The sequence below is a fragment of the Alligator mississippiensis genome, chromosome 4, assembly GCF_030867095.1.
Source record: "Alligator mississippiensis isolate rAllMis1 chromosome 4, rAllMis1, whole genome shotgun sequence".
In the NCBI taxonomy this organism is placed as follows: Eukaryota; Metazoa; Chordata; order Crocodylia; family Alligatoridae; genus Alligator; species Alligator mississippiensis.
The window spans coordinates 163,004,202-163,024,698 of NC_081827.1; the positions used below are offsets into that span (position 1 = coordinate 163,004,202).

Below are 20,497 nucleotides of genomic sequence, written 5' to 3' on the forward strand. Positions count from 1 at the left end.
TGCTCCAACGAAGGTGAGCCTGGAGTAGGCATGGGGCTGCACGCTGCTGGCAGTACTGGGGAGGTGCCACAGGGCACACGGGCTCTGGGCTGTTGCCAGGTGAGGGCGGGTATTGACCTGCTCGGAGGAGCATGCATTGGGGGGGGTCCCATGCAGTCACCACTATATACACAACAAAACACACGCAAGTCAGGACAAAAATATTTAAAAAAATTAAAATATGTTGTCAGTGTTTGGTTGGGTTTTTTTTAGTATATAATTTGCTTTTTTTTTCTGGTTCCAAGATGGCAAACCCCACTCCCCAAAGGAGCATTTCTGGGGGCACAAGGAGAGACTTCTGGTGGCAAAGGTCAGGGGGTGGGACTTCTGGTCCCAAGATGGCAATCGGGGGCAGAGCCCCGGTCAAGGGGCAGGGCTACTCATGTAGCCCCTTGGCAGCTCATCAAAACTTATTAAGCTGCCCTCCACCTAAAATAATTACCCACCCCTGTATTAGACCTTGGATTTGTACAAAGGACACTGCAGGCTCCCATCTTTTTCCCGAAAGAGAAATCCTTCATTTAATTTGAAATGTTGTCCCCTGCTCTGTGGCCCAAAGGAAGGAGGTCATTATTTATAATGATCACTAATTATTCCCAGGCATGTTCCTAGCCTGACCACTCAAAGATGAGAAACAGCACCTTGGGACCAGTAATTATTAACCAAGAATTGCCACAGGGAATAGGTTCGCTGGTATTTTTCAGCTGCTGCTTTTCATCAGTTTGTTAGGACAAGAATGGCAGACTCTTCAAATGGCATCTGATGAAGTAGGTTGTTGCATGTGAAAGGACTTGCCTCTGAAGCAGTCTCTAAGCAACCACCCTGTCTTGCCTTCTGCTGGAATTTCAGGCTAATGCTGATTATCATCTGTCTTCTGCCAGGTATGGTCACTTTCCCAGTCAGGTGTGTGCATATCAGCAAGCACCCAGACCCTTACAAGGTGTCTGAATTGCTGTTTTTTTTTCTTTTCCCCCTCATCTCTTGTTGGTCTTCTATGTCCTGCCTTTCTGCTTATCATTGTTAACCTTTCCCTCTCCACCCCACAAGTTCTCATTCATGGCAACTGGGAGACCAGCCTTTCCTTCCCACAAAAGGAACTGGAGAGTCTTGCTTGTTGAATCGCTCTGCCTCTCCTCCTCCACACTTTCTCTTATGGCTGCCCCATCCTCTCTGGTGAGAGGATTCCTACTCGGATGAGTGGCAGTGAAGCAAGCTGCTATCACACCCATAAATGTATGTGAGTTGGCTCTGCAAGTCGGGCAGCAGACCAGCCCCACAGGAGAAATGGATCTGTTTTGACCTGTACAGGTCACAAGAACGTGGACTCATGCATATGGGTCCAGTAGGATGCAAACTAGCGGGATAAGTATTTGCTTATAGTGGTAGTAAAGGTTTTGTTGTTGCATCCAAAGAAAAATAGCTCCAGGAATAGAGCCCAGTGTGTGTAAAGGAGTGGATTTCCAGCTGGTAAAGGGAGCCTTTCTGGTAGAAGGGGTGAGAATTTTAAGAGCTTCCATCATCTTCCTTAGTCCTTTTTCATGATTCTTTGAAAAGATCCATTTCCCTGGGAGACTGTGTTGTTAAGCGTCTGATTCTGATCAGAAAGGTTGCTTTTAGGCTGCTTTGCTTTAGGAAGATAAAATGATATGATGACATAAACTCTGGTTTCTTGGAAAAGACCTGCAGTAGGCATTTTTTTTTCTGTTTAGAAATTAGTATCTTATTCTTAGTGATTCAGAATACACTGAGAATTGGAACTTTAACCAGGCGCTGTCCAGGGCAGGCTGGAAACCTAGCAGGGGTTGTAAAGCAAAGGGGAAGGAGAAGTCTTTTGTTCTTGCCTCTTGGAAGCCAGGTTGAAAGAAGTGAAAACTTGTGTTGCACAACATGTGGTGATGACCCCAAAGCAGAGAGTTCCTTTGTAGATGCAAGCAGGTTACCTTGTCTATGCACTCTGGCGAGGGGAGAGATGTGGACTCAAGGTATCATCTACTGTAAAAGGTCCCCCAGCACAGTTTGGAGGTGCTCAGAATCCATCTGCAGGCTCTCGTCTGTCTCCAAGGTTCAGGGTGGTTTGGGTGGGGTGGGGAGTTTGGTCACTGGGGAGGAATTCTTGCTTAATCAACTGAATTTTGTAGGTTGCTTATGGTAAGACATGGCCTAAAAAGCAGAGTAGGTACCAGGACTAAGTGAGTACTCTTGTTCTTGTGTTCATGTCAAATCTGGAAGAAATTGGTTTTTTGCAAATCTGACTTCCCTTTTGTCATCTTCTTTCAAGCGGTGACTAGGTAGCCATGTCAGCCAAAGCCATCTCTGAGCAGACTGGGAAGGAGTTCCTCTATAAATATATCTGTACCACCTCAGCTATCCAGAACCGCTTCAAGTATGCCAGAGTGACTCCAGACACTGACTGGGATCGGTTGATCCAAGATCACCCCTGGCTTCTAACTGAGGTGAGTGTGGTGATTTGCCCTTCTGAAGCACCATTCATCAGAGGACCTTTTGAGCCCTTGACAAACCATTAAGTTGTGCAGCCTGCTCCAAGTGATGGGCAAATACAACAGAGAGGGAGGTAAAGCATCTTACTTTCCAAGTTATACTGTAAGTCCCCACTCTCCTGCCTTTTCTCTCCTTTATCTGACTTGCCAAGGTTCCAGTTGGAGTATGCTATGCAGGAACTTTAAAGATGGCTGGGGCAGGTTGCACTCTGGCTGCCCTTCCGTGATGCATCTGAGCCAGAAACCTTTGGGGAGGAGCCAGCTAACGTGTCAGTAGACTGTTGAGGCACTGATGTGGGGAGGAGGTTGTGGGGGGGAAGCTGGCTTCAGGGATGGTGTATCCTTTTCAAAGGAACACGACTTTGTTGATTTTGAGGGCTTGCATGGTGCAAGTAGAGAAGCTTCCAAACCCGATGTTGCCAGTATCCACAAAGACGGTACCACAGACTAGAGTACGAGACAGTCTTGTTACTACTCCGCTCAAGATATTTCAGTCCTCATTCCCAGTAATTTTACACTGCTCTGATACTGTCCTGCTCCAACACTCTTTACCCAAATAGTAATGCATGGGGCCAGGATGGTGTGTCTGTTCACAGTGTTTTGGTGCCAGGCCTTCACTGAGGAGGTTTAGTTCTCAGTGGATAGATTAAAGTAGGTTTTTGGTTTTTGTTTTGTTTTTTGGGGTTTTTTTTCTGGATTTCCTGCAGCTGAACAAAACATTAAGGTGAGCATGATGCTCTTCTTCCCAGCATGAAATTTGTGTCCCTACTGTATATTTTCTGCAGGAAGCTTCTCTGGAGTACTTGATGTTGTTTATCTTAACTGGCTCCTTTCCAGTTCATTAAGCCACTGGTTAGCAGAACTTGAATGTCCCACGTAGTCCATTTTCTTACTGATTGATTGCAGCTTTACAGTAGCTAATTAAATGCTCACCACTTGACTGCATAAGTCAGTTACTGGAAATTGTCAGCAATCTCTCTCAGGTTTGCAAGTAATCCTTTATGGATTCAAATGATACCTACCCACAGGATGGGTTTGTTTAGGAGATTCTAATGTCTGCCTAACAAAGGGACCCTGCTATTACCATATTGTATACTACAGCTCTGTATGCTTGTAGCTCTACACTGTAAGTCACTATAGTGGTTATTCTAGTTGGATGGGAAAGGGGCTGTCCCAAAGAGGAAAGGGATCCCAATGGTGAGAAATTCTCACTTCTCACCAAAATGTGACCCATGTGAGCTTAATGTATGCACTTCTTTTGGTGCAGCTCTTTGTAGACATCCTATATAGTGCAATTGTCAGTTAAGTGAAACACGATAACCTACTGGTTCCACCCTTATTCTTGACATTAGCAACTCTCATGTGCAGACATGTGGTGACAGCAGAGAAAAGAGCCTTATTCATGAGATGCTAAATTACGTTTACTTAGTGTCTGGTATTTCATGTTCCAGTGGCAGTCTCTTTATGAGCCGCTGCTTGCTGGAGGAGCTTAAATTAATGTGAACTCCTGCAGCAAAAGGCACTAGAATTAAAGAAGTAGTGAGCTCTGTCCAGTGTGGGCTCTTGCGGAAAGCAAGCAGTGGGACATATCCCCTTTTTGACCATGACATTAGAACAGCTACTGTAGCAATTCTGAGGCTCCCAAAACAAGTTGTATAGCTTCACCCTTTGCTGACATGTTGCCACCTCTGAGGAGAAACAAGGCAGCTTTATAATTCGACCGAGCAACAAATTGAAACAGTTCAAGGCAAGGAGAGAGACGCATCCTTTATCAGAAAGGAATGGCAGGGGTAGCCCTGTTGGAATGTAACCACCTGCTTGGAATTTACTTGGCATCAGGGCCAGGAAAGGGGGGAGGGGAAAAGTCCCTGTCCTGTCTCTTTCCCTGCCCCCTCCCCCCCATTAATTGAATTTTCAAGATCTCATTCAGTCAGTCTAATTCTCCAGTTGTGGGCAAACATCCTAGTGTTTCCATTTGAGCCATAACACTCCCCAGAAAGCTGTATTTGACTCCTTTTAGGCCCACTATGTAAGAACCATACTTCACAGCACAGCGGCTGGGTTTACACCCCAGTGTATGTGACCATGGTCTCTTCAGGCTCCTTTTGTGAAGGAGGTGGAATCTCCTAATATGTCTTTCTTAGGACAATTCTGGAGGTGCATTTTGTCTAACAGCTGTTGGACACTAGATGCCAGCCAAGAGAATAAACACTGTCTCCTGAGACATTTGCTGCAAGGAAATTGCTTGAAGTTCAGGTTTATCTGTAAGGAGTGTCTCTGTTAACCCAAATCTTCTAATTATTCTCCCTTGATCCCTTTCGGCCCATATTCTAGTGTCTGGTGGTGAAGCCGGATCAGTTAATTAAACGGCGTGGGAAGCTCGGATTGGTCGGAGTTAACCTCAGCCTGAATCAGGTGAAGAGTTGGCTCAAACAGCGGCTGGGACAAGAAACCACGGTGGGTATCTGCCATGATAGTGGAGCTTCTAGCAGCAGATGTGCAAGCAAAGGGGTGGAAGGTCATCTGCACTACTTTTCCAGTTTCCATTATGACCCTGAAATCTAGGAGTATTAGTGCATTAGTTACTGGATGCCAGCTTGTCTGTCTGGCTTGCATAAGTGTAAGATAGTAACTTGACACTAACAAAGAACTGAGTGAGAAGAGAGTTGGCCTTTGTGCATGTCTCCAGTCAGTAATCAAGCACCCTTTGGTAGACTGTTGATGACTGTGGTGCTCAAACTTTTTGCCCCATGGACTGGATGAGCCAGTGTCTGGTCTGCATGTAAGCCGGATCCAGGTGGTGAGCCTGATCTGGTTGCATGGGGGAAAGGGTTGGAAGGCAGCCTGGCCCTGATTTGGCCCCACAGGTCTTGAGAATTTGGCTGCAGGGGAGGGGCGGCAAATTTTACCTCCCACCAAATTTCTGGACCCATGGGGAGCCCTGTTGGCTGTATGTCATGGCTCCACAGCCTGGAGGTTGAGCACCCTTGGCACAGTTTGGTTGACTTAGCAGGCTTAGTCATCAGGGGTGGCATGTAGTGCTGTCAGTAGAAAAGTGGGGTGAATTCCTTGTGAGTTCTCACTTAATTCTGAAAATCCCTTCCTTGCCTTGGGAGCCAGTGAATGCTGTCTGCAACTGGGGAACTATTCTATTTTGTTGGTACCCAACATTGTTGTAACAGGACAGGTATAAAAACAAAGTCATTAAAGCACTCCCTTACTGTTGCCAACCAGTGCATTTCTCACTGCTTTGGCTGACAACTGACTTTTATTTGAGTTTGTATTTTAATGCAACACTGCCTCATAATTCTTATTCTTGTGGGAACACTGCTCTGATACTAATGATAAAAAAATGCCTGCCACTTCAGCTGCTGCTTGTCAGGAGCTTATGGAGTTCTGTTGCCTCAAGGAAGCAGATAGATAGCTTGTTGTTACTGTGACTAATTTGCAACTGGTTCCAGCCCTGAGCTGTTCAGCAGAGCAAGTGCTGCAGCTCCTGAAGGGCATTGTGAAAGGAGATGCGCAACACTGTCCTGTGAGGCTGCTCTCTGGCAAAATGAAGAGTGTTGAAATGACTGCTGAGAGCAGTGCATCAGCTGCCTTCAAATGTAGGGGCTCTGCAGGGCTCCTTTGTGACCCATGCATCTACTAAAGAGCTTCCTCCTGTTTTTAAGTGCATTGGAGTTCCAAAATCATTTGGAGTAAAGCTCCATTTAACTGAATCAAGGAAGGCATCTTTTTTTTTAACACGTGCATTAGGCTTTTGGGAGATTTGATGCATTTCTCCTCTTTGTCCCTTCTCCTGATTTTTCCCCCCCCCCCCCCCCCCCCCCCCCCCCCGCCAAAAACAAAGCAATTTCCAGGGATGTGGAAGTGGCAGATCGATAGCAAGGATTAGATCAAGGCAGGCAGGTGTTCTACACATGTCCTGTGCAGCTGTACCACTGCCCATTCCTGACCTGTAGTCCTTCTCTTTTCCAGTCCTGGACCTTCACAAGCAAAGATTAACTGTACATTGGCTTGGGGATGAGGGTATGCATCTACTATTAAAGCATTGAGTAGAAAACCACCAATCTAAGACCACATGTAGACACCAGTGCTATCTGAAGTTCACACCTAGGGTACTTGAATAGTGACCAAGGTACAGCAGCCAGATCTTCACCCCTTCCTGGATTACTATTATTTATCACCTTCCCTGTGAGCCTGTCATATTTGGGGCATGATTTCCTTCAATGTTGTTTTTCTGAGCCCTGGTTAAGAGCTGCTGCTTGAATTTTAATGCTGAGCTGATGTGAGATTCTTCTGGGTGTTTATTGCAGAGTCTGTCTTGCCTGAACATAGCCTGTTGTCTGCTCCCTGTTGCTGGGGAGATGGTTATGGCCTTTGGTAATGGCCTGTCACTTTTGCCAGCCATCTGAGAATGAAGCTGTGGTTACACTTTTGTGTGTTCCCAGCTGGTGTAGGCTATTGGGGCACAACAGAAATAACAGAAGCTGGCAGTTCTGTTATTAAAGCCCCTCAGAAAATTGCCTGTTAGTGATGTCCAGTCAGAAAATTTGAGATTGGTTCCCCTGTGCCAGCAATAACCTTATAGGCTATGCCTTTTCCTGCAGAGAGAGGTATGTATTGCATATCTTGGGGCTTGCTTTTTAGCACTGAACTGAGGGTAACCTTTGGAAATGTGCTTCTGGGAAAGGAAATAGCTGAGAACTATTGGAGTGAATTTTGGGTGGCAGTGGTGACTTTGTCTTCCTACCAGAGAGGAGGAAGATGGGCTTTGTAGGTGATATAAAATATCCTGGTTTGCCAGCTTTCCTGAGAACAGACAGATCATGGAGAAATGAGAGCATCTGATCTCTGAACAGTCTTCCTTGACATGAATGTTGAGATGACGTGGGCTAGCTCAGTGATATTTGTAGCCGTGGTGGTACTCACCGCTCTGCTGGAGAGGCAGACCCTGGTTTCCTCAGATATACATTAGAGCCAAGAGATTAGATCAGTGTTAGTGACTTCTCAGAGCCTCTTTCTACCCCTTCATAGGCACAGATGTTGTGCAGGCTTTTCATGGTGTGTCCCTGCCTTTTATCAACAGATTGCTAATGCCAAGGGAATTCTGAAGAACTTTCTGATTGAACCCTTCGTCCCTCACAAGCAGGTGGGTATGCTAATTAAAGCACCGTAGAAAGCATAGTCATCTTTGATTGACCTGTGGCTCCCAGACTGATTGCTCCAAAAAGTGGAGAAAGCAGACACTTGGGTGCATGCTGTTTGGGGGGGGAGGTGACAACACTGATGTATGTTGTTACTGAGAACTGAGTAATGCGAAGCTTCAGACTCTCAGCAGAAAGATGTATTTGTAGCATGGCTGGCTGCTTTTACTGCCCACCAAAAGGAGCCTCTGCACAAGAGGGATCAGACTGACAGAGAATGGACAGTAAATTGCTCTGTGAATCAGTGTTGACGAGCATGGAGAAGAGAGAGTGCTGAAGGGAGGTGGCCTAGAGGAGGTGAAAGAAAGTTGCTACTCTGTGGCTTTCCCCCTCCCTCACCCTGTAGTCTGAGAAGCTGGTTAGAAGGTATTTTAAAACTCTACAGCAGTGGGACCCTGTTCTGCGGTGTTAAGTGGGACATTTTAACAGGAGCCTGAAATCTGTAGTTTAGGTTGTGGAAAATGTCACATCTGTGGGCAGATGCCAACTGCTCCCAAATCCTGGCTTGCAAGGCTCACAGCAGCTCCCACTGGGATGAGTGGGGCATTGCATGTTGGGTCCTGCAGTCTCCCCAGGCTTCCCCTACAAGGGAGGTCATGTACTCCTCTGTAGAGTTCTGTGGGGTGCATGGAGCCATCCTGAGGGACACGCGATAATCCTGGGTTGGGTGTTTCAATAGGTTCACTTGGGCAGTCCTGGAAGTTTAATTAGGCAGTTCCCCAGTGCCTCTGACCAACATGCCATAATGTTCATCCCTTGGATCTGTGCCACAGGAGGAAGAATTCTATGTGTGCATCTATGCTGCCCGTGGGGGGGACTGTGTGCTTTTCCACCACGAAGGGGGTGTGGACGTGGGCGATGTTGATGCCAAAGCTCAGAAGCTGCTTGTGGGGGTGAATGAAAAGCTCACCGAGTCCGATGTGAAGAAGCACCTCCTGGTGCATGCACCAGAGGACAAGAAAGAGTAAGCTGAGTTGCATAATAACACCGCCCTCTTCCTGCCTGCCTGTGGCCCATCCCCAAACCTCTCCTGAGTCCTCTACATTTTGGTATACGTGATCCCAATTTTTTCCCTCTTAAGTGACCCTCTTTTGGTTATTTATGACTATGGGCAGGGATGTGAACTGCATCAGGAAAAATTCAAGTAATCTGACCTGGTCTGAGTTTGTTTTTTCTTGCTGAACTGCAAAGGCATTGTTTTTGCATTGTGTAGTGAGCCTTCACTCTTGGGGAAACACTTCTCCCCTGCTAGGATTCTGGCATGTTGAGATGGAAGAGGCCTGTATAAAATTCCTACTTTGTGCAAAGAGGATTGTTGCAAAGTAGAGCTACTTGAATTCAGCAGCGGGTGGCAAACTATGGAAATGGACAGCTACTTGTCCTACTTGAGCTACTTCAAGGATCTGATGATCCAGAAGCTTACTGCAAATGGTTTTGTAGATCTCCTTTAACTAGATGTCTCATAATTTTTGAGCAGCTACTAACTAGGTTTCACTTGTATATTTATAACAATAATAATAAGCATGAGGGGCTTTCCTTAAAGAGATGCCTCCTCACGCTCTTAGCTACAGTGTTGTTCATTCCAGTCTTTCCCTATTGTACACTTTCAGAACTAAAAATGTCAGTAGCTACATCTGTCATTGAGAGACATGGGGAGAGTGTCCTGCCTCCTAATGAGATTTAAACAGATTGTCATCATCTGGTTTTTTTGTTGTTGTTTTTCCTTTTCAATCTTGAATTCTTTCTCAGCAGTTTTTTTTTTTGGGGGGGGGGGGTGTCTAATTGGATGAATCATCCATTGCCTGACCTCCCTGAATCATCATCACCCAGCCATCTTCTTGCAGAGATGAATGAGAATGAAAGAAATTGATGCAAAGTAGCTATACGACATGCCAAGATGATGAAAGAATGAAAACAGGCTGTACGGCGCCTGCTATATGTCTGCCTGCTCTAATGAATTTACGTGTATTCATTTTTCTGCAGCATCCTGGCTAGCTTCATATCTGGTCTTTTCAACCTTTATGAAGATCTGTATTTCACATACCTGGAGATCAATCCACTAGGTAATGTTTTGGGGGAGAATTGGCAAAGGATTCTTTTCCTTAATAGTGGTATTTATTATGGGCTGTCTTTGAGTAGTTAATGTGTTTCTGAAAGTTGGGGACTACATATGTCTGTCTTTTGCCAATCTAACTGGATTATCAAATCATTAGATAACAAAGCAGGGAATCCACTAGCATACTGAAGATGACTAGTGGGTAGTTTGTTCTGGTATGATGAGAGAAGTCTCTAAAGAGAAATAAATGGGATTGGCAGAATGGTTTTAAGAAAAGCTTCAGGAATCTTTCCAATGCTATGCAAGTGCTGGATACATTTTCTCTGCAGTTTTCCTGTAGGTTTTTAAAATTTTCTTAAGGCAGGGGTACTGAACCTCCAGATGTGGCAGTATTGTCTGGCCCATGGGGCTGGATTCTCATGGGTCTAGAAATTTAGTGGCGGGTGAGTGGTCCTACCACTCCTCGTCTGCTGCCAGATCTCTGAACCCTACATGCTAGACCTGATCCCACTGCACAGGACCGGGTGAGGGGGGCAATGCAGGGTCCCAGGGCCCAATCCTGGCACATGGAGCAGAGAGGGGGCAGCATGGGGCCTCAGGCTCAATCCAGCCTGTAAATGGGCCCAATGCCATTCATCTGGCCTGCAGGACCAAAAGGTTGAGCACCACTGCTTGAAGGCATATCTTGGTATAATGACTAAGCTATATTCTGCAAGAATAAATTGTCAATATGTATCAAAGAAAGTTGCAAGCATCTTTTCAGTGTCTACTGAGCTATGGATAGGGGAATCACACCCTCATATAATTTAATTGGCCTTAACAGTTTGTAGGCCTTGTGCTGGCTCTATTTATGTTTGCTGAATTTCATTAAAGTGATTAATAAAGAGAGGAGAAATAAACAAACAGGCCATTGCTTTGTGTAAAGCTGTGTAGAAAGCAGCATGGGATATTCAGCCAGTGGGGAAAGGGTGGTGTTAATATACTTGCATTAGGAGATGCTGGGAAAAGGTTAACTTTAGCGTTTCTCAACTACAGTTGTGACTAAAGATGGCGTCCACATTTTGGATTTGGCTGCAAAGATTGATGCTACAGCTGACTACATCTGCAAAGTGAAATGGGGGGACGTGGAGTTCCCGCCTCCCTTTGGCAGGGAGGCTTATCCAGAGGCAAGTGAAGAATCCCCTCTTTAAATGGCAATTCATGAGAGCCCATTCTTCATGCACACAAGTCTGTGCATACATGATTCAACTAGGGCTTTCCATTTTCCCTGATGTGAACCCATGGCTACAGTTCATGCAGTCAGCATTAAGTACCTAAGTCGAGAGGACAGATAACAGCCTTTGCTTATAAATCCCTGGTGGCTTCATCTGAGTAACAATGCTCTTAGCTCTGGCTGTTTTTCATTGTTGTTGAATCATCCTTGGCCTTTACTTTTTATAAATGGCAGGTCAAATTTAACCACATAGATGTAAATGGTAAGTAAACCATCAGGGTGTGTTTGCTTTGGTATATTGACCATATTGTGGAGCAGCGCCTGCCATGTCGACAGAATCACTACTTCTGCTCTGCCTTATCCTGTTCAATGGCAGATTTGATTTATGGGGCAAGAAGAAAATTGGATGCCCCCCACACTGGTGGGAACTCCCGAGGAGGGAAGGAGCCCTTTCCCCTTCTGGTGCTGCTGTCCTTGCCAAGGGCAGGATGGGCCTCCATGCCCTGTGGAGGAGGCTGAATGGACCCAGCTGGGCTGGGGGTGGGTGGCACATGCCTGCGCCTGCTCCCTGCCCCCCCCCCCTCCCCTAAATGCCATGGCCAGAGTGGAGCAGAGCCAAGTGGGGTGAAGGCAGATGCAGGCTGCTCACTGTGGGCTTGGGGCTCTCCACTCTGCTGCTTTTGCCCCAGGGCTGGCTGTGTACTCCCTGCCTGCATGGCAGCAGTGGGGTAGCAAGTTGTGCCTTGCACTGCTAGGCAGGCAGGGGACATGTGGCTGGTGCAGGGCCACTGGGGCAAAGAACAGAGCAGAAAGCCGTGAACAAGCAACCTGCATCTCCTCCATGCACAAATCGGGGGGGGATATCCCCCCCCACCCTCGGACAAGCTGCTCGTGGCTCTGGGTTCCATAAGCTGCCCTGGTAAGAAGTGCCCCCTGCCCCAATCTCTCTCACCGTGAGGCCTGGGGGCCTCGATCTTCCCTCTCCCATGCCCCTTCCCCTCTATAAATCCAGCTGCATGGACCTGCTCTCCACACTGCCCAGCTGCATTCCTGGCCACATGCATGCACATGGCACCCCTGTATCCCACTCACAACAGCCCAAAGTAGGATCCCTTGCAGGCTGGAATGCTGCCTGCCTGCAAGGGTTAACCTGCCATTTCCCAAGGGAACCCAGGCATCTGGGCCTGGGCCCATGTCCTGCAGGTCTATGTGTTAATCTGCCTATGCTAGTTGTAGGATAGTGCTGCTGCTAGCATTAATAGCCACTCAGCATTTCTGTTGCAACTCCAAGATGAAGGATTATATTTTATTTTTCTGTAAGATCTGTTTTACCTGAAGGCTGGGACCTCAGTCCGAAGAGAGAATTTTCCTCTTGAAATAGTTACTGCTGAAACCGGATGCTGACTAGCGAAGTTGAGCTGAATCTGTGGGTAGGCTTTTTAAGAGTTAGGAACATGCTTTTCCCATGAAAATCAACAGAGCTTGTGCTCCTAAAGTACTTGAACTAGGGCTCGGCAATGTGTTTGGGCATAGTGCCAAAAACACCCGCAACCTTAACTTGTTAGATATTGGTGTGTCGGGGTGGATAGCGAGGAACTACAAGGGGTACAGTCCTTGTTGTGGCAGTGCAGCCCCAGCTGCTTTCCTGCTGTCTGCCCTGAGGTGCATGTGCCAAGCAAAATACCTTTCTGTGCTACACTCTGGCACGTGTGCCAAAGGTTGCCTACCCTTGACTTAGGCAGACACGGTTCTTTGGATGAATCTGATATCTTTTATTAGACCAACTTAAATAGTTGGGGTGGGGGAAATGTTAAGCAAACTTTTGGGTTCAAAAACCCTTTGTCATGCTGAGGAAGTCTTTGCAGTTGGTGTGTGCTCTTCCTGGATGGAATGAAAAGTAAAGAAGCCAGGGGCTGGGCTGGTATGCATGCAAGACAGGCATTCAGTGAAGATGTAGATTGAGGAGTCAGTGGGTGAGAGAGAAGCTGGGTGTGTTGGGGGAGAGAAGGGGGATGAATAGTGGAGAGGTACCTGGGGAGTCAACTGTTAGGCAGGTTATAATGTGTCATAAACCCATTCCTATATTTAGTCCATGTTTTTTAGTGTCCAGGAGGTTGATGAAGTGGAGTTGATAGGCTCCTCTCTGAGAAGTGTTTTGCAAGTTTCCTTTGAAGATCAGGACTGAGAGATTAGAGAGAGAGTGGTTTTCTTGTGAGAAGTGTGCCCCCACAGGTAATTGGGTATTCTTGTCTTTGATAGCTTTCCGGTGTGTGTTCATTCTGGTGCACAGTTGTTGTTTGGTCTCTCCTATGTATTTTCCATCTGGGCATTTGATGCATTGGAGGAGATGTATTACATTTCTGGAGGTGCAGCTGAAAGATCTGAGAATGCTGATGGCTCTGTTGTGGGGTATAGTGAGTGTGGGGGTGGCGGAGATGTGTTGGCAGGTCTTCCATTTCTTGTTGTGGCATAGTCTGGATCCATTTGGTGTGTTCTGGGCCTGAGGAAGTTTTGCTTCTGGTGACGAGGTTGGCGAGGTTCAGTACTTGTTTGAAAGCTAGGATGGGTAGCTTTGGGAAGATCCTTTTTTAAGAATAGGGTCTCTTTCTAGTATAGGTTGTAATTGTTTGAGGATTTTCTATACGGGTTCGAGGGAGGGGTGATATGTCATAACCAGCGGTGTGCGATTTGTGGGGGGGTTTCTTCTGTACTGCAGCAGTTCTTCACCTGGTATCCGGGTGGCTCTTTCAAACGTGCGATCTGTCTCTCTGGAGGAGTGTCCTTGTTGGGTGAAAGCCTTTTTAAGATTGGTGAGGTGGCAACCCCGGGTGTCCTCCTCAGTGCAAATTTGGTGGTATCTGAGGGCTTGGCTTTATATCGCAACTTTTTTTGGTGTTTAGGGTGATTGCTGGTTCTGTGCAGATATGTATGTTGGTCTGTGGGTTTCTTGTATAACATGGTCTGTATTTTATCATTCTGGATGCTGGTCATCGTGTCTAAAAAAGAGATGTTGGTGCTGGAGTATTCAAGAGAAAGTTGGATGGAGGGAGGGTGACTTCCTTAAGGACTGCACCATCACCATCAAACCCTTGCTATACTTATGATCTATTGATGACATCATGTGGACTGAAAACCTGCAATCTCTGACTTGAGTTCCATCAGAAATTCAACAATCGCCATCCCTCCATCCGACTCTCTTGATGCTAAAAATCATGGACTCAATATAGACATTGGATTTATGACCCATTATAACCTGCCTGACATCTGAATCCCCAGGTACCTCTCCACTATTCATCCCCCTTCTCTCCCCCCACACACCCAGCCTGTCTCTCACCCACTGACTCCTCAATTTACATCTTCACTGACTACCTGTCTTGCATGGATACCAGCCCAGCCCCTGGCTTCTTTACTTTTCATTCCATCCAGGAAGAGCACACACCAACTGCAGAAACTTCCTCAGCCTGATGAAGGGTTTTTGAACCCAAAAGTTTGCTTAATTTTTTTCCAACTTTTTAAGTTGGTCTAATAAAAAATATCACCCAAAGAACCTTGTCTGCCTATGTTCTTAGATCAACACAACTACAACCTACACCCCTGTACCCTTGACTTAGACGCTTTAAGGTCAGGTACAGACTAGGGATGGATAGTTTTTAAACAATATTTACATTTAAGGTCCTCTAATTATTGGTTAAATGGTTAACTAGTAACACAGCAGCCCAGACATGCTGCTGGGAGTTGCTCCTGGGGGAGGGGGCTGTGGCAAGCCCCACCAGAGGAGGGGCAGCTCACCTGAAGCTGAGAGAGAGGGAACACATATGAAGGAGCAACTAATTGCTTAATTGACAAGTCATTAGACTGCTCAATGTTTTCCTCTTTAGCCTCATAGGCAAGGGGTGTACTAGTCGCTCTGCCCACCTGCCCTGCCATCTTCCCTTTCCTGCTGTGGTACAGCAAGGCTTCCCATTTCTTTCCCTCACCCCTGCCAGACTGCTCCCTGCCTGCCCCATGCCAAATGATAACCAGTAAGCCATAACCAGCTCTCTCCAGGTTTATCGGTTAGTCGTTTAACCTTTCACATGCATAATACAGACATTATGCTTTTTCTGGTATAAGTGATTGGAAGCCAGTCTAAACCTGCAACAGGACAGATGTTAATCACACACAGACTGGTTTAAAATGGCAGAATGCAGTGTAAAGCAGCCTGTGTGCACCCCCACCCCAGGGTGAATGCATGTTCTGTTTGCTGCCAATGTAAACTACTCCCTGTACAGAAAACCACATAACTTAAATCGATTTCCACCTCTGGCTTTTTGAATGTCTGTACCTAGCCTTGTAAAAGCATATTCTGCGTACAGAGGCTTGTAGCAGACTCGAAGTTCCATCAGGCATAATGCACTCTCCTTAATCAAGCAGTGACTTGCCAGACCCAAGCACCTGACATGTCAAGGAGGATTTGTCTTCTATTCAGCACCTTCATTTTAATAATCATAATGCTTCTTAAATTGGGAAAGGTTTTTTGTAATGTGGCCAAGAAATCCATTTAGATATTTCTCCCCAAGTAGCTTGCTGGATGCAGACACTTAACTCAATTAGCACTCGAGTAGATTAGTTTTGGTTTCATTCAGTCTGAATCATCCACCTGCAAGTCACTCTGAAGGTTATTATGTCTGCATGTTCCTTGAGATTGCTAATGAACTCTCGTTACAGCAGTGCTTCACAACACTAAATGAACTTGCTGCTAGATTGGGCAGTGTGGGGGGTTTTTTTCTGTCATTACGTCTCTGGCTGTGGTATAGGTAGAAAGAGAATAAAACCATTGGCTGATTTGGTTACCAGGTCTGACCTTAGTCTGAATCATAAGGTGCAGCTGTCAGATTAAGTTTTGATTTTGGTACAAAGGGCTGGTTTTGGAAAACATTCTTTTTTTTGCAATTTTGGTCTATGGGGCCATGGAAACCTCAGAGCTTCCAAAGAGTAGCATGAATGCTGAAGTGAATTGACTATCTTAATATGACAGAGCATATTCTGATAGAAATGTAATGGGTGATACAGCTTAGTCAAGCTGTAGCTGACTCGGTAGCACTCCAGAAGTTCCTTTGTGAGTAGTCCTGTCTTAAGTGAATAGTTTACAGTTTGCAAGAGCAAGCACTAAGGGGAAAAAAAATTTGCAGCTCAGTTGTTTTACATATGACCTCCTGCCCAGATTGATATATGTGAGGGACAAACGGGTTATAGGTTTAATAAAACAACATGCATTTCCTAGAGGGTAGGATCTCCATAAGTAAGGATCAAGGGGAGCCAAACTCTGCTCCATTGACCAGGTGTTTGTTGGGGGCTGGGAGGAAAGCCATGTCCAGTAATGAGATGGAGCTTGTTCTCCGCTGTCAGTGCAAGCTCCCGTTTGGGTTTTATTTTGGTTCCATTTGTCACGGTCTCTTTGGTAATGGAAGTGTTTGGTTGGTGGGAGGGGTTGATGGTCCCCCAGGCTGGAATTTTAATCCATTTCCCACTGGTTCCAGTGGTGAGATGCAACTCCCCCAGGTAGGTGTTCCTCAAATGCTCATGTCTCTAGGTCTCTTGAAATGGGACTGGACAAAGTCCTGAAGAGCATAGCTCAGTTGGTAAGAACATGGCTCTAATAACTTCAGTTTCAGGTTCAATCCCTGGTTGAATTAGATGATTTCTTGAGGTCCCTTCCAGCCTTACTCATCTTTGATAATAAAGCTCTATGATATAATAAAGAACAGTCCTGCCAAGGCTCTTAAGGGATGTAGTTAGATGGGTTGGAAACACAGATAGATTAGGCAGTCAAAATAGGTTTCCAAGGCCTGCTATAGGAGACACTAGGGCAGGAGTCATCCTGGTTCTCAGAAATGCTGAGCTCCTATAAATCCAACCTTAGTCCAGGTGAGCTGGAACATCAGGACATCAGGCCTGGCAGCTTTACCCCATCCTGTTCTACAAGAAGGTTGCATTCACTAACCTGGAAAAAAAAAATAAATTAGCAAAGGGGAATTTTAAAACGTGTCTGTCTGTCTTCGGGAATTTTAAAACTTGTCTGTCTGTCTTCAGGAAGCCTACATTGCAGATCTGGATGCAAAGAGTGGAGCCAGCCTGAAACTGACTCTTCTCAACCCAAAGGGAAGGATCTGGACCATGGTGGCTGGAGGCGGTGCATCTGTGGTCTACAGGTACTAAGTGTAGGATTTCTAAAGAGGAGAAGGATTCTGACCCTAGAAAGCCAATGTGAAAGCCCAAAGGGGAGTTTGCAGCAGCAGCTTCTATGTCACATGAGGCTGGGACTTGGCCTGAGCTGTGTTGCCCTGAAGTGCTTCTTGAGTATAGTGCATGTGTTGTGTCTCTGATGGAGATCAGAGTGCAGTTTCGTTCTGGAGGTAGGTAAAGCACCGTGCTCTAAAAATAGCACCCAAGAGAGGAACCTAAGCCCAGTTCTGTAGGTCTTTCTTCCAGCATACCTCCCCATACCGTACTTCAGAACCTCTTTTCTTACTTTCAGATTGGCAGGTCCAGACTATCAGCCTTATTGATAGAATCCTTGGTGCCAGGCTCAGCTTCTGTTCTTCTGATCTGTCTGGTTTGGAAGGGCAGAAAGAAACTGGCTGAATTTTACCTTTGTGATAGTCATAAAGTTTCCTTCCTTTGGAAATATAGTCACATTAGCCCCCATGGGGAAATCAACCTCATCCTCAGGAAATAGTAGAGCCAATTGTTTGTGAAGCTTTCTTCAGGTTTCTGCACTGCCCGAGAAGTGCCAAACGTTCTTTCTTTCTTACAGTGATACCATTTGTGACCTGGGGGGTGTGAACGAACTGGCAAACTATGGGGAATACTCTGGAGCCCCAAGTGAGCAGCAGACCTATGATTATGCTAAGACTATTCTCTCCCTCATGACCCAGGAGAAGCATCCTGAGGGTAAGTAAAGGTGTAAGATGTTGGACTCTAGCAATCCTTCTGGTGTCATGCATTCTTGCTTGTGACAGTGCAAACGGAGCTCTTCCAGGCCAACATAAAGAGCTTAGGTATGTTGCTGTATCAGCCCAAACGCTGTCTGGATAAATCTGAGCTTCTCTTGGTTTTGAACTCGTCTGGAACAACTTATTGAAGTATGGTGTTGGCATAAGTAGTATAAGCCTTTTTACATGAGATGCATTATCATGACCGGGCAGAAAGAATGAGGGGCCTCTTTTGTCACATCTGCTTTCCCTGACAAAATCCAGTGTCTCTTGCAGCGTAAAGGGCAGAAGTGTGAGTAGTCTGGCTTTCATCAGAAAGCTTGCTGTTAGACGCACAGGTCTCTTATCAAATATATTGCAGACTCCAGACAGCTGATCTGTGCAGGGCCCTTGCCAGCAGCCTGAATTGGTAGATCCTGTTCACAACGCCTTTTTCTAAGCTGCTTCATAGTTTTAAGAAGTACATTATGTGCCATGTTCTAAATAGTGTCTCTTCCTCTCTCTTTGCTAAGGAAAAATCCTGATCATCGGAGGCAGCATTGCTAACTTCACCAATGTGGCAGCCACTTTCAAGGTAACAGGATATTTTGAAATGCTAGGAAATGTAAGTGGCTGGCACAAATCTGTACAAACATGCCCCCAGCTAGGCTCCTTTTTGACCGTCTCAGCAGAGAGATTGTCCCTCTGGGCCAGGATTGGAGCTTGTGCTTGGCCAGGGTGCATGCTCCGATTCTTGCTTTGTGTTGGAATGTGACTGACCATGGTAGTAATTAAGCTAAAATGCTTTTATAAAATCCAAAGGCCAATAGCAGTTGTAGAGTTACTTTAACCAAACGCTTTAAAATGCTATAACAAAATACAAACTACATGCAAGATAGCAATGTGACAATACTTATTCACGGCCACATGGTAATTACAAGCATTTGATCAGAATGCTGAACAAGTGGGTTAGGGAGGGGAGAGTCCAGCAATCCCAAGCTGATTGGCTCCAGAAGATCAGCTCATGCTCTGCTCTCTTACTCCATTGTCTACCTGGAAACTTCCACACATACCTAGCTGATTTGTTTCCAATACACAAAACAGTTGTTCTTACTTTCTTTGCTCATTCCTGAGGGGCTTTCTCTTACACGTCCTGGAACCAGATTCCTAGACTACACTCTGGCCTACCAATCTCTTTGCTATTCATCCTTTTTTCCTACATTATCACAGTGGAAGTGGGGTGCATGGCAGCTCCTTTAATATGACAAGCCCCGTCTCTGCCACCTGCAACTTGCTACTGATCAGCGGGGAAGCGAAAACTGCAGTTCTACGTATGGTACCATTTTTGCCTCCCTACTAATCAACAGCGGAGCCATTGGGGCCCCTTGACCAATCAGCAGTGGGGAGGCAAAACCCATCATATTTTAAACTGATTTTTGCCTCCCTGCCAGTCAGGAGTGAGTGGCGTGGCCCTTCCACCAATCAGTGGGGGTTGGGGCAAACCTGCAAGATTAAAAAAAGTTGTCACACCCCACTTCCTTCACAAATTCAGTAGGTCTCTATGTATTGCATAATTATGCTCCATTTTATAAGCTTTGCATTAAAGGGTGCATGATGCAATTCTTGCCTTGTCACTGCAAGAGTGCCTCCCCACTCAGATGGCCCATCTGCTGTCTTTCAGGGTATTGTGAGAGCCATCAAAGATTACCAGGGCCCTCTGAAAGAGCATGAAGTGAGGATCTTTGTGCGGCGAGGAGGCCCAAACTACCAGGAAGGGCTGCGTGTCATGGGTGAAGTGGGTAAGAAGATTCAACCAGTCCCTTAACATTTCTGTGTTTAGTATCTGTTTCCATTGCTCTCTTTTTGTACCTTGAACTGCTTGGCCCATCCCCCAAGCCTGATGGGTTTATTCTGTGTGTGCAGGAAAAACCACTGGGATCCCCATCCACGTCTTTGGCACTGAAACCCACATGACTGCCATTGTAGGCATGGCGCTTGGCCACCGGCCTATCCCTAATCAGCCTCCTGCTGCAGCCCACACTGCCAACTTCCTCCTCAATGCCAGTGGCAGCCCTTCGGTGAGTGTTTGAGCCACAAGGATCTTCCTTGTTTTGCTCTGCTTGGAAACTTCTGTAGAAAAAACAAAGCCTGACAAAAGTGAGAGGGGAGCAGGGTTCTGATGCCCCGTGGTTTAGTATAAGTCTCTCAATGGAACTGTCCTCTGAGTCAGCATTTCCCAACCTTTTTTGCCCCACGGCACACTTACCCAAATTAAAAAAGCCCTGCAGTACACCGGATGCAGAGTTGGGGGTGGGGGAATAGCGTGTGGCTAGCCAGACGCCGACTAGGGCATGAGGGCTGGGGTGGCACATGGCCAGCTGACTGGGTGGGATGGTGCACAGCTGGATGGCATTTTGGGATGGAGCCACATCACCTGCCTGATTGGAGCCATGCTCCCTGTCTCTCTGTGTCCGCAACAGCAGCAGGCAGGGGGCCGTGGCTCCAGCCCAAAATGCTGTGGCATGCCT

At 46.3% G+C, this 20,497-nt stretch overlaps 1 protein-coding gene across 1 annotated transcript in view; it reads left to right on the forward strand.

Annotated features, from left to right (window-relative positions):
- Nucleotides 1-20,497, forward strand: part of ACLY (ATP citrate lyase) — a 58,909-nt gene that overhangs the window by 20,333 nt on the left and 18,079 nt on the right. The window contains exons 2-12 of the mRNA XM_059726948.1: nt 2,318-2,492; nt 4,872-4,994; nt 7,630-7,692; nt 8,521-8,711; nt 9,731-9,810; nt 10,839-10,969; nt 17,089-17,207; nt 17,813-17,949; nt 18,503-18,564; nt 19,651-19,768; nt 19,893-20,047. Of these exons, the coding sequence (XP_059582931.1) occupies nt 2,334-2,492; nt 4,872-4,994; nt 7,630-7,692; nt 8,521-8,711; nt 9,731-9,810; nt 10,839-10,969; nt 17,089-17,207; nt 17,813-17,949; nt 18,503-18,564; nt 19,651-19,768; nt 19,893-20,047 (1,338 nt within the window). The 5' untranslated portion in view covers nt 2,318-2,333. The remainder of the gene's footprint in view (nt 1-2,317; nt 2,493-4,871; nt 4,995-7,629; nt 7,693-8,520; nt 8,712-9,730; nt 9,811-10,838; nt 10,970-17,088; nt 17,208-17,812; nt 17,950-18,502; nt 18,565-19,650; nt 19,769-19,892; nt 20,048-20,497) is intronic.